At 47.1% G+C, this 19,376-nt stretch overlaps 1 protein-coding gene across 1 annotated transcript in view; it reads left to right on the top strand.

Annotated features, from left to right (window-relative positions):
* The window catches only part of LOC128722005 (cytoplasmic polyadenylation element-binding protein 4-like), a 171,826-nt gene that overhangs the window by 29,153 nt on the left and 123,297 nt on the right, over window positions 1-19,376 (top strand). The window contains exon 2 of the mRNA XM_053815815.1: window positions 5,201-5,306. Coding sequence (XP_053671790.1) covers window positions 5,201-5,306 — 106 coding nt within the window. The remainder of the gene's footprint in view (window positions 1-5,200; window positions 5,307-19,376) is intronic.

The following is a 19,376-nucleotide window of genomic DNA, read 5'->3' as shown; positions in this document are numbered from 1 at the left end:
GTGCGTTTAGTTGCGGGTTCCCAATTTCCTTTGTTTCACGACTCGGTTCTCGGGCTTTGACCCACTCATGGTGAGCAGCTGGGATAGCCCATTGCACAGGTACAGGCTTTTCCTAACCACCCAAACAAGAGAAAAACCCGGCTGTGCACCCTGTGAAAAGCGGCACCGGTGTTCGGGCACGTTTCGCAAACAGTAATCCTGCTAACCTGCTGGAAACCCTCGGCTGGAACCGGAACGTCACGCATTCCGGGCCACCACTGGCCCGCCGAATACCGGCTGAGTTCTAATTATGATTTCGTTCTCGTTCCACAACCCCGAGTGGGTGGGTTTCTGAATGCTAGAGGGTGCGTGAGCCAAATAGCTACAATAACATTGCCAATAATCCAGCAGCCAGTCCAGCGACACGTCCGAGAAGCTGTGAGCTGTGTCACCGGAAAGGGGCTTTCGCTATCCACAGAGCATGGCCAAACCGAGCCATGGTGCGTGTGTTTGTGTGTGTGTGGCGTGTGATAGTGGGCTCGAATGTTTGATTGTCGTTTAGGCCGTGCTAAACGGTTTCCTGGCAAGCATGGGGTAGAATCTGCAAAATGAGACCAACGAGCTGTTGGATCATTGGTCCGATTGGTTTGGTCTGCTTTCTCTGAGCTATGCTGCCAGACGGACCGCAACCCAGCCAGTGGCCGTTCGCCGGAATCGAATGAAAATATCAACTGTCCAATTTTCGGTGCATCTTGCAGCGTAGCGTGGCTGATTGAGTGCGTTATAGAATTTTAATGGTTTTATGAATTTTTCCTGAGCTTGGTTCGCTTCCGGATCGGCCCAGTTCCCGTGTGTGGAACGATGTGTGCGAGACCGATGGTAAAAATCGGTCGGGAAAAACCCACCATGACAGTTTGGGAGTGCCGTTTGCCAACGTAGGCAACGAAAATCGGACGGTTCGTCTATTTTTGGTTCGCGACCATTTTCTTTCATCAGCATTCCAAGAGACACCGTTGGGTTTTCGTGCCTCGACACTATCACCCCAGCGGGAGTCTGTCTGTGTGGGTGTGTGTGTGTTTGTGATTCGTGCGCCAAATTCCAGCCCAGCATTCCCATTTCCCCGTTGCGTTCGAAACCAGCGCTTGAAGATGCTGTAGCCCAAAATTCCGATGGCAAGGGTGAAAAAGCGAATTGAATCGTTCATAATTGATCAGCCCCCAGGTCACCCGACGGTGTTCAGGGGTTCAGTTTTGGCGCTGTCATTTTCGGTGCCCGGTCGACGAGCAACGACCGCGTTCATTCGTCATTCGGCCCCAAAATTCCACACCACGGAGCTCCGATGGTGCGGCCTTTTGCGAGCGATTTTGGCAAACTAAATACACGCTTCGCTGATGCCTGCACGGTGTCCAGCAGGGTTTTTGGGAAAACGTGTTGATTTCAGATTGACGTCGGTTCGGCTGGCAGTGTCGTGAATTTTCCGCTCAATGTCTAAAAAACGCGCCCTGTCACGGTGTGATGAAAGCCAGCCGATCGTTTGGTGTGGGCGCGAAATTCGCACGATACCGGAATTGATTGGGTTCAGATATTTGCAACGCTGCTTTGCCGGGTCAGCTGGCTGACCGGTTGCAGATGCATTCCGGTGACGGTGACTGCGTCAGAAAGTCAGAATTTTGAACGAAGGAATTCTGGATCTACGCCGCGTTAGATAACTAAAGCATGTTGCTGCTGATGCTTCAAACGCTATTGGCTTTATTAACAAAAAACATACCTACACATTTTGTTTTTTTTTTCATAATTTCTCCCCCAAAAAGGCTTCTTGTAGGTTTCCGACGCATGAAATATCGTTAAATGTAGCATGTGTGTATGGAGTTCACCCAACACACCAAACCGCTGGCAAAAGGAGTTCGTTTTTCCGTTGCCACGTGGAGTTCATTGATTTTAATCAATTGCAAGTAAACCCGTCACATGCCAATCGGCATGCTGCCTAGCAACCGACACCACTTTGATCTCGCTCCGTACGTCATCCATGGCATACTTTACCTGTGTCAGTTCCAGCCCACTGCTCAGGCACCCAAGGTTCGGCCCGGTTATTATAACCCAAGCAACCTGCCCTGTGAGGGAGCATATCGACGTGGCAGTCTTTTGGCAGGAATTTTGAGATCCGCATACCGCGACTGGAAGGCCGAGTAGACGGAGCTCGAATCGAACGCTGCGAGACACACAAACATTGCCCAGGCTGCAGGCGTCCGTTTGACATTCGATCTTTGGTTGGTTAGGTGGGTTGATATTATATATTTTTTTTTGTGCCATTTTTGTTTGACATGTAACCTTCGCCACCGGGTTCACCGGGTTCGTGCAATCGTATGAAGCAGTGGCGTTTCGATCTGTTTGTGTTACCGACGCGGATCGAAACAGCCACCTGATAAACATATTGAATGTTTTCATTTTTATCCACGTATCGGTAGCACAAAGCTGACTTCTCAAAACGCACGCCCATCGCGTGGTGCACGGGCTAGAACTAACAAATGGATCGGAGCGGGTTTTCGGAAAATTGTGACATAATGAACATTTGCGTGGGCTTTTCGGGAGAAATAAAATTGAAACCGTTCTAGGGCTCTCTTTTCGTATTTATTATGTAACATTGCTACTTGCGAGAAAAACTGATCGTAGGAGCTTCTAAAGAAATTCTTTACTCAATATATTTAGAGTTACAGCTAAATGCGGTTTATTTCCATCCTACCTCGAAATATGCAATAAGTTGTACTGCATTGATGATGACCAACTGCACCTGAGGAGATATTTTTGGGGAAACATGAAACAAGAAAGTTTTGAAAGGTTTTTAGTTTCAAAAATCTGCCATGAAAAGAACATCCCTTCGCGTAAAGTTTTTTTTTTATTCCTACGGCATATTATTCGCTGAGCAGCATCTCTTCGCTCGAGTCCTCGCCAAACATTCTATTTTGCTCGATGGCCACGTTTCGTCTTCGACTTTTCCATTCACGATGGATCAATCTTGCGGCAACTCACCTGCTGGCAAAAAGGAGAAAGAATGAAAAAAATAAATAGCTGTTTGCCGCGTTCCAGCTGACTGGTGAGCCATTTTCAATGAATCCTTTCGCCCGGCCACGCTCACTCTCCCAGAGTTTCTTGTGCCGATTCACCGACACACCAGCACACACACACACACGGGCGGCAGGGATTTATGTTCGACTGAGCACCACGCGTGCTGATCCTTCGCCCTAAGCATGCATGCTTTTTTTAAAGGTCATTGCAAGATTGCATTCTGTGCTGCAGCAAAAGCGCCCGGTGAAGCTTTCGCACGTGGAGAATTTCCGTTTGCCGAATCGAATTCCGTTCGCTTCGCGTTTTCGCCAGAACCCACGGCAGCGAGATCCACCCGATGCAACAGATGGGGGTAATGCGCGGCAAAAGTAGAAGAAAAAAAAAATATCTCCCTTCGCCCCACACCAAAGATTATGCAGAAAATGTGGAGAAGAAATGCTCATCTCGTCGCATCCGTGCGGTTTTTTGGCTTCGATTGCCACGGAAGACGAACAAACATGCCGACTTGGCACTGCGCTAAGGGCACGAGGGCTCGAACACACATGGGCACACATGCAAAAACATTCACTTTTCCCAGCGCTAGCGGACGACTTATTCCTGCGACCAGGGCCAGGGCCTTTTTTTGTCGTTGACTATGATCTTTCGCTCCAAACAGAGCTCATGAGTGTGGGTGTGAGTGCGTGCGTGTGTGTGTGTGTGTGGCAAGGGAAGGCTCAACGAAGCGCTGAACTAAGCACGGTTTACACAGCTGCCCCGGACGCGGACGGCCACGTTACGTTCTTCGCAAAACGGCCACAGCCTGCAGGCGTTTGCAGCCGTCCGCTGGGAAAGGCCGGGGCGTTTGGCGGAAATATTTCATTCAAAATCCAATAAGAAAATATTTATACGACCCAGTTTCGATCCATTCCGGGGAATGGCTGAGTAGCGATGGTGTATTATAGCTGGATGCTGATGCCACTTGTGTGCAGCCCTTTTAGTTAGCCGCCGGCTGTCATGCATGGAGACGAACGTCGTCCACCATTGGGGGAGGCGTTTTTTTCGCCTCCCCCACAGGCCGCAAAAACGAAGGGAAAGGGCGAAAAGTTTTCCCATCTCCCGGCGGCAGGAATGTCGCGCAGAACAGCGATATCGTTCGATCCAATTTAGAGATTTGACGAGTTTTTTGGAACGGCATCCGGTGTGCATCCGTTTTGTCAGACGTAACAGAATTTTATGAGCTGTGCGAGACAGAGAGAGAGAGAGAAAGAAAGAAAGAGTGAGAGAGATCGAATGTAAGACGATGTTGTTTGGCCGGACATTGATTTTGTGTCTCGTTTTTATTCGAAACTCCGTTTCTCAGAAGGATATTGGGCACATTTGAGGGCTAATTATAAGCGTGATAGATGTAACACTTTGTGGAGTATCATTGAACGTAACAAAAACGAGTAAATGTGTTTACCATAACGGTTCAGAGGGGTTCTCATAAGCTAATTAGTTGAGTAAAGCCCACCGTTCGAAAGCTTTCAGAGGGTCGTTTTTCCGTTTCCATAGATACCACATTTCGAGCGAACATGAGTATGCTAGGTTAGAAAAACACCACCATACACTGCAACAGAAAATATTGAGTGAAAGAAATTCCATCCTAGCAGGCGGGTAGCAAAGATTTCCATCTAGAACGAAGGCGACCTTCGACCGTCTTGGGACCGCCCTTCGGGGTCGCACTCGCTCGAGTGTGAATGTTACCTGAAAGTGAAACTTATCGTGGCTAACCTTTTGCGAAATTAGTTTCTCCACCCGACAGTGCCTTCTACCCTCGTCGTCATCCACGTGACCATTCCAGGGTGAGCGCAGGGTGGGCCACACCAATTTGCCATTCGGGACCAAATTAACATACACGAGCAACTTATGAATGGGTTTCTTTTTCCAATGGCTAACCTTAAAGAAAGACACTTTGTTAGGGAGCATCCTGCCAGCGGAAGGATACACGCTACGCTGGGTCGTTCGCACCCTCGACGACGCCTCGACGCTGCTACGAAATAGCTGGCCGGTACAAAAACGGTGCCACGGCGCAAAAACTTACCCCTCCAGAATCCATTAATTACCGCTGCAATCTTAACTTCACAATTTGCGGACCGGATTTTCTAACAACTTTATTTCTTCTCTCCTACCTGTGGGCCAGGACCGCACCGGACTGAGCAACGGTTTGGACATGCGCTCGCTCGAGCACTGCCTGAGCGACATCATGCGAAACGTGGGTGAAGCATCGCAACCGGATCATCTCAAAGGTAAGTCCGCTCGACCGTGCGACCACAATCGAATCAGCCGCATCAGAGCCGTCGTTGCGGCAGTCGAAAACTTTCCCGTGCGAGGCGCAATAGTAGTAATAGTGCTGTCATGGAAAACTTGCGCACTTTTCACACTCTGATTCACAATCAGCCCGAGGGCGCCAGTCTTGGGGTTGGAAAAACGGACCCATCCGTTTGCCACGATGGGCCGGTGGTGGAAATGGGCTCCAGCAAAGACAGAAGAGAGAGAGAGAGAGATAGAGAGAGAGAAAAAAAAAAGATAGAACGAGCAATCTTCAATCGTTTCGCCATTGGAAGGTCCACTTTTGGAGGGAATGGAAATTAGCGTACGGTGCGGTTCGTGTAACCCAGCTCAAAGCCTCTGTCGGCGAGCGATGGTTAGGATCTGGAAGGAATTCCATCGCAAGCGAGTGTGTGGGAGAGAGATCGAGGAATTTAATTAACATTGGATAGATTACCTTCTTTATGAAGGACCGCCATGGGGTAGCAGGGAATGCAAATTTTTCGGCCATATCGATCGTGCGTCATACGCTCGAGGACCGTTATGACCTTTTTATGGACCCTTTTTGCTCCCCGAACCGATGATAAGCCCAAGATGCGAAGGCATTTCTTGTCCGTCGCTGGTTCTTTTTCTTTTTTTTCTTTTTCCTTTTTTTTTCTTGCTTCTCATCTGCTTCTCTGGTTCTCCTCATCCAAATCCAGATACAATCACATTGCCTACCCTTTAGGCGAAAACTGAACGCTGGCGAGCAGATTGGGTTGTTTGGTTTGCTGGCGTGATGTAATTCCAGCACGATGGGTGGTGGGTGGTGGGTGTGTAGGAGGGCAAAACCCATCCGCCATCCATCGTTCGATTAACCGGAGGGCAAACGTGGGCTACTTTTTTGGAAAAGTTTTCTTTTTTTTCCGTCTTCCAGCAAATTGTTTTGTGGCAATTCATTGGGAGAGAGAGAAAAAAATCCCACTTCGGTTATGAGCATTAATTGGAAAACCATGTTTGGAATTTTCATCAATCGCTAGATTATTGCCATTTGTGATGCGTTACATGAAGGAACGGAGAAGGGTACGAGCAAATGAATGGAATTTTTATGCTTATTGATGTGGTTCGTCGTGGGTTGATCGAAACCGCACAGTAATTTTTGGCATGAGTTTGGAAATTCCTGCCAATTTTCGACGTGGAAATACTTCTTGCATGTGATCAACATAAAAGAAGGCAGCATTTCAATGGAACAATCGTGGAATGGTTGCAGTTCCACAAACTATCCACCAAAACGCAGCCTTAAAAGCAGCTAAGGATGATAACTTTTCGATGTGCGAGAAGTTAAGCTTGCTCGAAACAAGCTCGTTGTCGTGCTGCTGTGGCATCGGTGTGCATAAATCCGCTTTTACAAATGCCGCTTGGAGCGCGAGTTCCGTAAAAGACTCGGTGCCAACTGGCGAGTACGGTAGCGTCAGCCTACTTGGCAGGTGGTTGCGACTCATAGACTACCAGATGATGAGGGATCCAGTGAATGCACATCCGCAGACAACCGGAGCACCGGAGGAGGATGGCTTGTTTTACCGATGCCAAAACAAGCACTTCCGGCTGGCGAACGATGGCAACATTTCCCGCTACACGCATTGTCTTAGGCTGCCGCAGTCTCCCAGGCTCGGGCTTGAAGGAAGGCTTGCTCAACGGCAGTGGCAGAGCTATTAGTGTGGCTGTGTGAACTTCATGACGTCGAGTGTACGTCGCCAATTCTGCATTGCGGTGACAACGATAACGACGACGACGACGACGACGATGAAGACGATGGGTTTGGGGACGAATGCGACGAACGACAATGACCGAAATGATGAAGATATGCACAATGTGCATCTGACGAGAAATTGCAACCCAAATTTACAGCGCATTGTTATATGCGGACGATGGAGGAAAAAAAAAAACGAAAGGACTCCACCGCGAAGCTGGCTTCGTGCATGGAGCACGGTTACATGAGCTTGATGGCTGAAAGTAGGTTTTTGGTGATGGTTTCCCTCTTTTTTTTTTTTGTTGCTTACTTACATTTTCATCACAAACGTTGACCCAAATTGGTTTCTGCCCGAGCTTTTGAGGAGCGTCCAACAAAACTCAGAAAAAAAAACACACACACGGTCTCATTTGATGCTCATTAATTCCACGAAGAGTATTACATCGACCGGCTCGACTTGTGTGTATTTAGAGATCCTGTTTTTGTGGGAGGTAAAAAAAAACAACACGAAACAACGTCGCCCTTTTTGCAGCTGGATTTCGCTCGCCAACGAATGCTGCTTCTTTGCATTAATTTCTTTAAAGCAAACCCACATGATGCGCCCATTCGGTGCTTGAATTTAACGCACAGCATCTCTTATCCCAGCATCAGCACACGGTGCCCATTTTTGGCACGCGAAAGGCCCCGGCGAAGGCGATTCGTAATCCATGTCGCACGGCGCAAGCGAAGCGCAAATAAAAGGTTTAAAATCAAAGAACATCTTATTAATATGCATGGGAAAATTTTTCACTCAACCTCGGTGGAGTGAAAAGGAAACCCCGGGCGGGGGGGATGGAATCGTTACAGCAGCGAAAACCCATCATGGCTTTGCGCTTCTTCTCCTGCGCCTCCTCGTGTGGTTCTGGTCGGTGTCGATGTCGTGGGGTGGTTTTTTTTCTTCTTTTTTTCACCATCCGGTTCTCGGGGAAATCGGTGAGATTGGATTCTGCTCATGTGCCTCCGTGCATCGCGCGACTGTCTTTAGGAATGCGGTGCCTTCTTCCGTTTTCCTTGACAGCTTTGGTCGTGGGTTTTTTTTCGTCCTTTTCGATTCCTTTTTTTTTTCTTTTCCGTACTCACCCACCGTGTTGTTGTTTATATTCCGATGCTGAAATCTCATGCCATTGCTGCCCGTTTTCTTGTGCGTGCGTGAGCAAAATCTATCAGCATACCGATTTCCATCTGCTTAGTGTCTCCTCTGCCTCGGCTAGGTGAACACGGAAGCAGAAGTCGCAGTCGCAACAGTAATCACCTTCGCCTATGAATCTGTGATTGAGTGTGAGTTGATCGAATTTCGAGGCACCCATCATCATCGCCATCGCCGCGAGCAGCAGTCAGACGCGTTCCCGGGAGAGATCGCCACGTCACGGCGGCCGCGAATGGGAAAACGCTTTCCATAAATTTCCCAGCACTCCCGGGGGGGCGGTGGACGGGAAATTATATTTTCGCTTTTTTTGGAAATCCGCGCCGATTCGACGGTGAGTCTTTTTAGCGTGCCACGGCGAACACGTGTGGCATACGTGCGCGGTGTGATTGAGATAAATTATCAGCCAGCCCGACCCGACCCGACCCGACCCGACGGCAGCGGAGTGGTTCCATAAATTTTCACTCAAACTAATCGAAACATTCACTTTCGGTGCCACGTGGCGTTGCACGAGCGCGTGTAACAAATAGCCACGGCACTGAAATAGCGATACTCGCAATTGCCGAGCACAAAATGAAGCTTTGCCGGGCGAGTGCATTGTGGTTCACCTTCCGTGGGCTGTTGAGGTTGCATGCCTTTTATTTTCTACTTTTTATTCTTCAAATTTTTCCCACCCACAACCCATCGCACCCTGTTGCGGGAAGTTGCGCGCGTTGGTGAATCGAACTCAACCCGGCTTTCCACGGGAAAATATGCACCCTCCTCGACCGGGCGGTTCTGCACACGCACTCAACGGCTGCCATTATTGCCGGTGCAGCGCTGGGAACCATTAATCATCTTTTCCGCTAGCGACAGACCGAACCGCACGCCCGCACCAAAAAACGAGGTGGAAATGCATTGCTTCGTGGTAAAACTTTCGCCAACCCAAATGGGAGGTGTTTTTTTTTTATTCGTTTTGCTTTTGCCAACCCAAAACGCCAACTAAACGCGAACGGCAAACAAGGCGAAGGAGCAAAAGCACCGAGGGAGAGTGTGGAAAAAAAACAGGAAACCCAACAACCCGGGAAGGCAATTCGTGGAGCTGGTGGGATGGGTTCTCCGGACAACAGAGAAAAAAAAGCAACCCCCGGGCTTTCGGATTGGCTGCGCGTGGGGAAAAGCTCGACGTGCGACTTGGTGCGCTGGAAAAGGGATGCAACGAGGGAAAAAAAAACGGAACCGTTCCCCACTATTGCCACCTCAAAACGATCTCGCCGAGTGGCTTCCGGTTTTTGGGGTCTTCCGTGGAAAAGTTGCTTCCTTAAGGATTTGGTTGCAACTGCACACGGCAACGGCGTCGCACGCCATCGTGAATGGAAAATGCGCATCGTGCGCTCGGTGGCATTGTGTTTAGCTTGGCGGCGTTCGCTAAGCGTGTGGTCCGCGACCTGAATGCCACCGACGGAGGGGTCCTTGAGTCACGTGACAATGGTTGGGGTACGCATTTGGTAAAGTTTCCTGCACCAAAAGTTTGCTACGGGTGTGTGGTGAGCGGTTTTGTGTGCGCGTGCACTTTTCCACCACCGACGCGTGGGGTGACGCTGCTAAACTTATCCCATTGATGGCGCCAAGCGTCGGAGGGAGTTTGGGAGAAGCATCAGCTTAAATGGAAATCGGAAGGAAAGCCCACGGGAGCGCGCGGAAGTTGTATTAAAATTTCCATCGCCAAACCCGCTCCCAGGATGGGAAGTTATTTTTATCTGTCAGGATTCCGATCGTATTTGTACCTGTCACAAAAGCGCTGCGAGTTATTTTCCACCCACTTTTGACGGGCGGGAGTGGGAAAAGTTTTGTTGCCGAAAGCTGTTTGATTTCTTCATGCGTTATGGCACGTTTTGCACGGAATCAAAATCAAGTGAAATCAAGTGCTTTCATGTGTGCGCTATCGATGCGCACTGCACCCAGGCATGAATGCGCTGTCAGGATGCAAGGTTCCGTATTTATTAGCTGTAGACAAACTTCCCGGAAAGCGAACAAAGCAAGTGTCCCTCATCAGTACGTTCTCTGAACATCCTGTAAGCCATCAACGGCGGGCGAGTTACGACAACTCGTTCCCTGAATTTGTGGATCTCTCCGGCAAGCGCGTCCTGTGACTGTTGCAATGGCAAAAGAACATGCGCCTCGTGCGCCAAAAGATCAATGTCAATCACAACGAAGTGTTGCCATGTTTAATGAAAGCAAACACAACGTTACACGCTTGTGCAAAACGTTCGTTCCATGCCATTCATATGCAGCGTGATGCGTAAAGACAATGAAGCCCGTTGTAGTACGTGTCTCAAAACCCGTACGAATGCTGATGATTTCCTTGGCCAGCAGACCCGGCACCGGCATCCGATTCCAGCACACACACACACACACACACACACACACACACACACACACACACACACACACACACACACACACACACACACACACACACACACAAGTGTTCCGGATACACGCCCCGGTGGGAAAGAAGCGTGGCTTCCGTAGGCACAGCTCGTCGTGCGCCTTACCGATCGAAATCCGTTCCGATGGTCGGTTGTGGTGTGCATTTTCGTCCCGATTCCCGGGACAACCCATCGCCGTAATGGAGGCGCCCGGTTGAAAGTGATGAATAAAATAAACAGCGTCGAAAGGAGCGGAGCACGAATATCCTGCAAACGATAACAGCTTTTCATCATCAAACGGGACAACGGACGCTCGCGTCGCAGCTCGCCCGATCAAATCCTGGGGCCAACTCTCCCCCACCCGGTAAGACGCCAGCAGCTGTGCGTGGCGGGAAAGTGAGAGAAAAACTTGAAATAATGAAAAACGATGTTCACTCGCCTTGGGCGGTTGTCGAAGCCCGTCGTACCCGTCGGTACGTAACGCCGAAGAGCTTTTGAAAAACACTGCGTGGCAACAGAGAAATGGGGCAGTGCCAAAAAAAGCAACAACAAAAAAAAAAAGAGGAAAGCAAAGCAAACACGAGCGAGAGGATGAAAAAAAGAAGAAGATCAAAATCACGAAAAGACCAAACACTTTCACCGAAATATGGTAGATATTGTGTACCGCTCTTTAGGGGGTTTGTTGGGGATTTTGAGAACGAGCAAGTGAGAGATGATAGAAAGAGAGAGATGTATAAATGCTTCTTCTTTTCTTTTGCTTTCTTTCTTATAACTTCCCCACCCCCAACGGAGGTATTCACTCGGGGCAGCTTTGATAGTTTCGTTTTCTGCTGGGCGAACACAGTTTTAAGCTCTTCTCGATTTTCTCCGACGTAGCTCGGCAGGAATGGCGAATGGAGCTGGGAGAATATAACAAAAAAAAACCAGAACTGCTTCCATGAAGCAACCGTGGTGGAGCTGAATGAATGGGAACGAGATTTTATTGTTTTCCGGCCCGTCTCGGGGATAGCATCAGTCATTGTTTGCCCGAAGCTTTATGCTGCAAATGGCGTAGCGAAAGCTTGCCCCATTCAGTTGCTGCCGAGTGGTGGCGTTTTTTTTTTGTTGCGTTCATACCGCTTGCCTATAATCAGCATGTCTGGTGCACAAAAATTCACCTTCTCCAGAACGAGCGTGTTTGTGCTGCATCATCTTTTCCCGGGCGGTGGCAATTTGGTTGCTCATATTTGCTAGCAGCACTTCACTTCTCAAGATGCGTACTACACGGTGACGCATGAGCACTTGATTTGGTTGATTTTTTAATTAAATCGAATAAAAAACACTTCAGGCAGGTCCTTGTAATTGTTCGCTCGAAACTGCACCAAGCCGTAGTGCTTATGCCCTTGTAAGTTAGCTGTACGGGGTCTTATTTATTTTGGAAGCTGTTCCGGCTTGCACGAAACTCAAGTTGCGCTCCTCGCTAATTTGAATAAACTTTTGCTGCCATCCCACCCTACCTGTTGGCGCGTGGAAGTAAACGGGTCTTATTTGCGAATGCATAATATGATTGAGATTTCACGGCAAACCGTGGGCACTTCTCTTCTCGCGATGGTTCTCTTTGCTTCGTTTTTTTCGTCTTCTTTCCGATTTGTACGATTATGTAAATTCATTACTTTTGCTCTCTCTCGCGCGCGCGCCAGAGCGATGGCCACCCGAAATCCAGCAGCTGTTGAACTGCCGCCAGCCGTAAAGATGTTGACCAAAGCAAACGGATCAATAAGGGACGGTTGCTTGCTCGGACACTAAGTGAACTTCCGATTGCTGGCTTCCGATAGATTGTAATTAATTAGTGGCCAGCTTGCGCAGGCGGAAAAAAGGTCACCTGTCCAAATTGTGATTCCAGCCGGCCCAACGGCGTTGCCGATGCCGATTTCCCGGCACAGAGCCGCGTGCAATGCAAATGAGTTTTGCACACCCCCAACTCGGATGTGTTAGCGAGCATGCGAAAAGCAAAACCACCCGCGGCAATGGACACGGTAAAACGGACAAGGTTCGCTTTCGAGTCCTTTCGCGCAAGGGGATTCTCGGCCGTGGGTTTTGGTTAGTGTTTTCTTATTTCGTTTTTCGCCTGTGGTCGCCAGATTTCCAACCGTTCGTTGGCGCCCCTGAGCGGTGTGACCGAGATTGCGTTCACCGAGGCAGGAAATTACAATAATTCCTATTTAAAATGTGCCGCTTTCTTGGCGAATGTGTGTACTTTCGCTTAGCCGCCGGTGTAAATGCGCATCCGATTGCCATCGAAAGGGAGAACGGTTTTATGGCTGGCTGGAAATAAAAAAGGAAAACACCCGTGAAGCTGTAGGAAAGTACCGCCGTACCGACACATTTACCAAATGGCCAGCATCGGCGTGTGTGTGTGTGTGCAGGTGTACTTTAAAGATGATCTTCAATTGACAAACATTTGGCCTTTCGAGAAGCGAATGGTTAAATTTGTATATCAAAACAATCAGCAGACAACTGGTGCATTTAAGGTTTACTTTCAATCGGTTTTTTTTCCTATTTATTTCAACTCTCGTAGGAAAAAGACAGAAGCTTTGAAAGGGAGGTATGCAAACAGCAGTACAAGGATCCTTCAGCCTAGCCATTTAGCTCAAAAAACCAAATCAAGGCTTGCTTTGTTAAGATAGTCGAGTTTTGAATCCAATGCCAACGTATGTTCGCACTGCACGCTAACACTTTCGACTAGCGAATTTCCTCCACTCCAACTGTATTATAATCGCAAAATTCCGCCTCTTCACAAATAATTATCGAGTGTTTACCGCGCACATGTGCTCTTGGGAGAAAATTTGAAACTCGGGCACTTGGAAACACCCATGTTGGGTGATTTTTGGCAAACTGGCATATTTTCGCAATAAAAGTCGCAGATTTTTGTACCAAACACCGAGGTTATGAGCCACCGTGTGTAGTTGCTGAAGGTGGGTTTGTTGGTTTTTTTTCTTTCATCATCCTCAACTGCACAACCACCGATGCGCACGTTGCGTGCGCCTCCATCGCTATACACCAATTGACATGTTCGTGTAAATATGTGCGGAATTTCGAAATTGATTCAATAAAGTTGCGCAGCGCCATTGCCGGTGGAGTTGGGCATTTGCATGAAAGCTCAATAAAAATTCCACATTCCTCCCGGTGTTGGTGCTCGTGCGCCCATGGGGTGGATGAAGAGCCTTCTGTGTGCTTAGACTCTGGGGCGAATTTTCGGGGCGTTAAAACTCGGCAATCCGAGAGGCTCGCTCGAAGCTCGAGCGCTTTATTTTTCAAGGTTAGAAAGTTGCGCCCAAGGGCAAGCGGTGGAAATATTCCGACTACTTGCGTATGAATCTATGTAAATGAGCACGTTGTTAAATGAGATGAAACAGATTGTCGAGGGCTGAGCGTTACAGTTGTGTGCTCGGCAATGCGTACAGCCGATCGCAGCGTGTAAAGTGTGGTGGTTTACGCATTCACCCAATCACAAAAATCGAAACGGTGTTCCATTCGTTTGGCAAGTGGGCAGCATAAAAGCGTGTTTTGGGTTGAAGTTTAACTTTGAAACCACTTGAAAATGCGTAACAAACGGAACGGATTGGGCTGTAGAGAAAGTTGGTTTATGCTCGCTTAGGTGCACGTGAGGAAAAGTGAAAAAAAAGCTGCTTCAAACATTTGCAGATCAAGCATTCAACCGTAAGCCAGAAGCTAGGCAATGCTGCGTATGATTTTTTCTCTCCGTCCAACAGTTCATTTTTATTGGTTGCGACAAAAGGGTTTCCGATTCTGATGTTTTGACGCCAACCCGTAAGGCTAAATTGTTTTTAGTCAGCAATTTTCTTTTGATTCTATTTGATACTTCTTGTGATTAAAAATAAAAATACTAGTAGTTTTATAAAAAAAACATAATCGCTTACACTTACGCTTGTCTACAATAATCATTAAGGGTTGTAAAAAATTTATCCATTGATGGGAATTGTAGCAAAAATCCGTTCTTTTCATTCAATCATTAAGTATGAATAGTAAGCATATATCTTAAACTCGTGGAAGGTTGAAGATATTTACCAAAATTACATGTATATTTAGCCAAATGTTACAGTCGTATTATTACAGTAAGTCCCTAAAAATGTATCGTAGTATTACAGTAAGTCTCGTAAAATGTATCGTGCTACATACTCGATACGTTTACGCTTTTGTTTTTTCTTCCCAAAATGAAATAACTTAGCACAAAGTGGCCTAGAACACATGTTTCTCTTTTACAAAAACTGTCTCAACAATGCAACGCGTTGTTTGTCCGACAAACCTGCTGGTGAGCAACTGACGCTGACGGTGTTCGTACCGACTATGGCTACAAAACAGCTCGAAACTTTTCACATTATAAGAGGGAGGTGTTATGACAATGTTTCTGGAAGAAAAATGTCTTCTCCAGCTTGCGAAGATGAATTGACAACGCGCATTTGTACCGCTCGCTTTGAGTTGAGTTTTGTGACAATATAATTAAAGCACTCGCATTTCTGACTTTACGCTATACTTTAACCACGCATAGTTTATTTATTGAGTATTTTTAAACACCAGAGATGCGATTCAATGTATGACAAGCACCTTGAATATAAATCATCTCCTATTTACAATCATCTTTTTTATTTTATTTTCAGGTAAGAAAAAAAACTTTTTAAATGGATCGTCTCTCCGCTATAATCAAACGTACAGCCGCGTGCCGTAAGTGTATAAATATATTCAATCTATTCTTGCTCTTTTACGTTGCGTTTCCTCGTTCGTGTATGAACGTCAAAACCAATAAGTTGAGTCAGATGGGACCATAGAACGATAAATCAATATTTCAATTTAACGAAACGATGCAATGCTTAAAATTATGCTTTAATAAAACACATAGCAGAATAGCAGTAGCAGCACTACTGTCGGTTGCGGTTCCAAGCCAAATGATTACCGCTTCGGAGAGCATTCAAATTTGTTTCATCAACAATTAGCAGCCCGCAACGATGATTTGGATAAAAAGTGGCCATAATCCTTCACTCGTTCGCAAGCTCACTAGCACGAGAGACTTTGTGCCGGGGCTGAGGGCTCGGGCATAAAACTAATTACCGTCTAATTAGTTGTTTTGCCTTTTCCAACTATCGCCTCCATTTGGCTTGGCGCTTGCCGCCCCTTGGTCGGGTATGTTTTCCACCCCGGAAAATGCTCGGCCCCTTGCCACAAACACCGAGCACACGGAGACGCATCTTCATGCCCGGGCCCGATTCTGATGATAAATGGAAAGCAATCCACTTGAGCATCCATCTGTGTTGCTCCCCAGCATCCCCACTGGACGGTGTCTCAGCTCAGCGCCGGAACAAAAGGTGTGAGTAGAACACATTTTTGCTGAACGAAGCCCGCACCTGAGTGTCGCTGTTTTCCTTGAGCTGCCATGGCGGCAGCGGAGTTTCTACTTTATCAGCTTTTGCTTCTGACGCCGGCTTAAGAATGGCTATTCATCGTTGGCGTTTTGGGGCATGTTCGGGGGAATCTTACCTACACGTTGGCGGACCGGGCGCCAGTGAAGTGCGCCGGTGTTTAATTTTCTGAAGTGCCTCGTGACCTTGTTTTTTGGAGTGTGGAACACCTCATTTCATGGGGGTTCTAGCAGCACTACGGTAGAGCTAGATTTTACCTACGAAAACGCTGGCCGTTATCGGTGGCTGCTAGCAGATATATCCCATTATTTGAATTTCGGACTCTCGGCGCAATCGTCGACGCGCGATTAGGACGCTGTAGAAGAAACACCTCATCATCTGCAGGCGGTGTACAGGCGGTTGGCAGGCAGGAGCCTTTTTGTTTCCGTGCCGAATGCCAGATGTTTCAATTGAGGTGAGAGATGACCACTCCTGTATGATTAATAATCAGTCCCTGCGCTGGTCACTCTCAGGCATTGCGTCGATCTGTGTTTTTTTTGCGGGTGGAAGTAAGAGACAGTTTTTCCTCCGGTCACATTGTCGTTTATCTTACCTGTATTTTTTTTCGTTTTGGTGTGATACTCAGAGCATCTCGCACAAACGATGTCAGAAGAATTCGTTTCTTAATGCTTTTCTGCGAAAAAAAGGATAAATTGTTACTGTGTCACAGCCACTCTGTATGCCCAAATGGTGCACTTACTGCGCTATGATAAGGGGGAAAACAGTCAAAAGTAAAGTTCAATTTGAGAACGCTTTGAGCAGCTGTAAATATAGCTAGAAGTTGTTGACAGTTGATGTGTTCACTTGAAGCATTCAAAACCTTTCTCGGGAACACTTCGCAGGTTTACTTCATGCTAATGGCAATTCAGAGCAATGTTAAACGATTTGGTTCCATGTATCTCAAATCGTGTTTTCACATGAAAATTTAACCAACCGAAACTCTGCTGAGATCATTTCACTATAAATAGACCAGAAAGCAAGCCTTTTAATGAGTTGCTTATTCATTTTTTCTACTACTTTTGTATTGACTATAAATTTGATTGATAATTTAATTATAACTTAAATTGACTATGAATTTCACTATAAATAGGCCAGAATACAAGTCTAATAATGGGTTGCTTATTTATTTTCTCTACTACTTTTGCATTGAACTCGGCGAGTTGAATATTATATGTGCTGTAGAGTAAAAATTCATATGAGATTCATAAATCTGTAACAAACACATTGCTGCATCAACATACATTAGTTTGTTCGCTATAAATTCCCTTTAGAACCGTCAATTTATGATATTTATCCCACTGATTATTCGAGTTCCTGTGCTTCTGCACTGATAAGATCATTGCGTAGTGATTAAATTCATGCTGTACAAATTACAACCATATATATGCAATCCATTATGGTACACCCCGAACGATGCTACCCTGGTGCTACTACAAATGACGCAATCACGTTCTGGGAACGCGAAAAAAAAAACGCAGATAAGGGTTTGATTCGCAAAGTTAAATCATCAGCTTCATCCCAGCAGGGACGTGCACCGAAAAATACCAGCTCCGACTCGGTTTCGGCACCGAAGCACTGACATTGATATACTTACGTAATGAACGAGACAAGGATTAATTGGTTTCCCATCGATACTGGAAGCTCGCTCCCGTTCAGTGAAGCTCTAAGCCACCGATCCATCCATGGGTTCGCCGAACCACATCCGATAAATGCCGGTACAGGCGCTCTGTGATCTCACATGCCTGTAATCTTCACGGGATTGGTTCCAGTAAATCACAATTATCCTGTTTATTGAGGCCAATTTACATTTGGCGTGATCGGTTTGTGCCTTGCTGTGGTTTGGTCAATATTCTCCGTACTCGGTGTAATGGCATATTTTTTTGTGCTTATTCCTTTGCTTATTCTTTCACTTGATTCGCGCGTATCTAGCTGTGGTGATCTGTTGTGGATCTTTTTTTTTGCGATTGCACGGGTTTTCCCGCCGTAGCTTTGCGATGGAAACGAATGCATATTTGCATGTTTGGTGCTGCAATCGTGCCCGCTTTTTAAGCTCCAACTCCCGACGGGGGTTTTGGGGAATTTATGCGCAATCTCGTGACCGTTTATCGGTGGAACAAATTTCCATTTGCTGCTGGAATGAAGCTTTCCCGGTATCCACTATCAAAGAGTGGTTTATCATCATGCTTTTTGGAATGGTTTTCCTGTGGAAAAACACGCTGAATGCTTTCGCAAATGCACGACAATCTGCGCTTTATTTGCATGAATATGTTTTTATACTGCACGCGCGTGAACCGTGCGTTCGTTCGAAGCATTTGCGTTGACCAATCCAACCTCGAAGGGTGCGGCTTTATGTCATACATAAGCCAGGAATCCGGGACGAGCGTATTACTTCTATCATTTCCAACCCATCAAGCAACTTTATCGAACCGAACCGACCGAATGCGACCCCACGTTCGGCACCAATGCTACGACCGTTCGCTGAAAATGGACGAAACAAATCGATTGATTAAGTGCGAATATCTTCCGGCTCAAATCAAACGTACGTCCGAAAGTTTTTCTTTTTCCTCTCCACTCCGCAGATCCTCTGGCCGGGTGTTTGGGGTCGTTTATCTTGCCGAAAAGAACGCGCGATTTTGTACCCACCCGGCAAGCCGTTCACGAAACACGAAACTTGTGCCTCCGGTAGCCGGTAGCATCGGTCCGTGGGATCCCGGAAATCGAAACACTAATCCCATTGCCAAAGCCTATTTACTCGCATGGGTTGCTGATGTTCCGATTTGTCTCGCACAGGGACATGCAGCAACAGCTGGATAAGAGCCAGCTAAGGGCCGCTTCGTTCCGAGCTGACTTCATGTCGGCTCTTTTCCGTCGTGGAATTATTCTTTTTGCGGGATTTTTCTTTTGCAACTCCCTCGTCGTTTTTTTTTTTTGCAAGAATACCGCTGGCACTAGCATTAGCTTCAATTCCTTCTCGATGATGTTGAGCTTTGCCTCGGAAGCACATCGACCATCGACGGTGCGATTCTGCGCGAGTTTTGAAGTGAAAAAAAAACGCACCTAAAAAGAGCTTTCACCTCGTATGCTGGTGCCCCGTAAGGATGTGCGTAACGCGTGTCGTGGCCGTTTTCCCGTGAGTTCCAACGAACGGACGCCAATGGCGCGCAAACTCGCGCCACATTTCCAACCCCGGCGGGGTTTTATTGAGATTTATTGGAAATTGAATTGCAAACACACATCACCATCACCCACGGTTATTGCTGCGGCGGGAAAGT

The sequence above is a fragment of the Anopheles nili genome, chromosome 2 (assembly GCF_943737925.1).
Source record: "Anopheles nili chromosome 2, idAnoNiliSN_F5_01, whole genome shotgun sequence".
NCBI classification, from domain to species: Eukaryota; Metazoa; Arthropoda; class Insecta; order Diptera; family Culicidae; genus Anopheles; species Anopheles nili.
The sequence above is the reverse complement of the archived record's forward strand: the minus strand, read 5'-3'. Positions and strand labels throughout refer to the sequence as shown.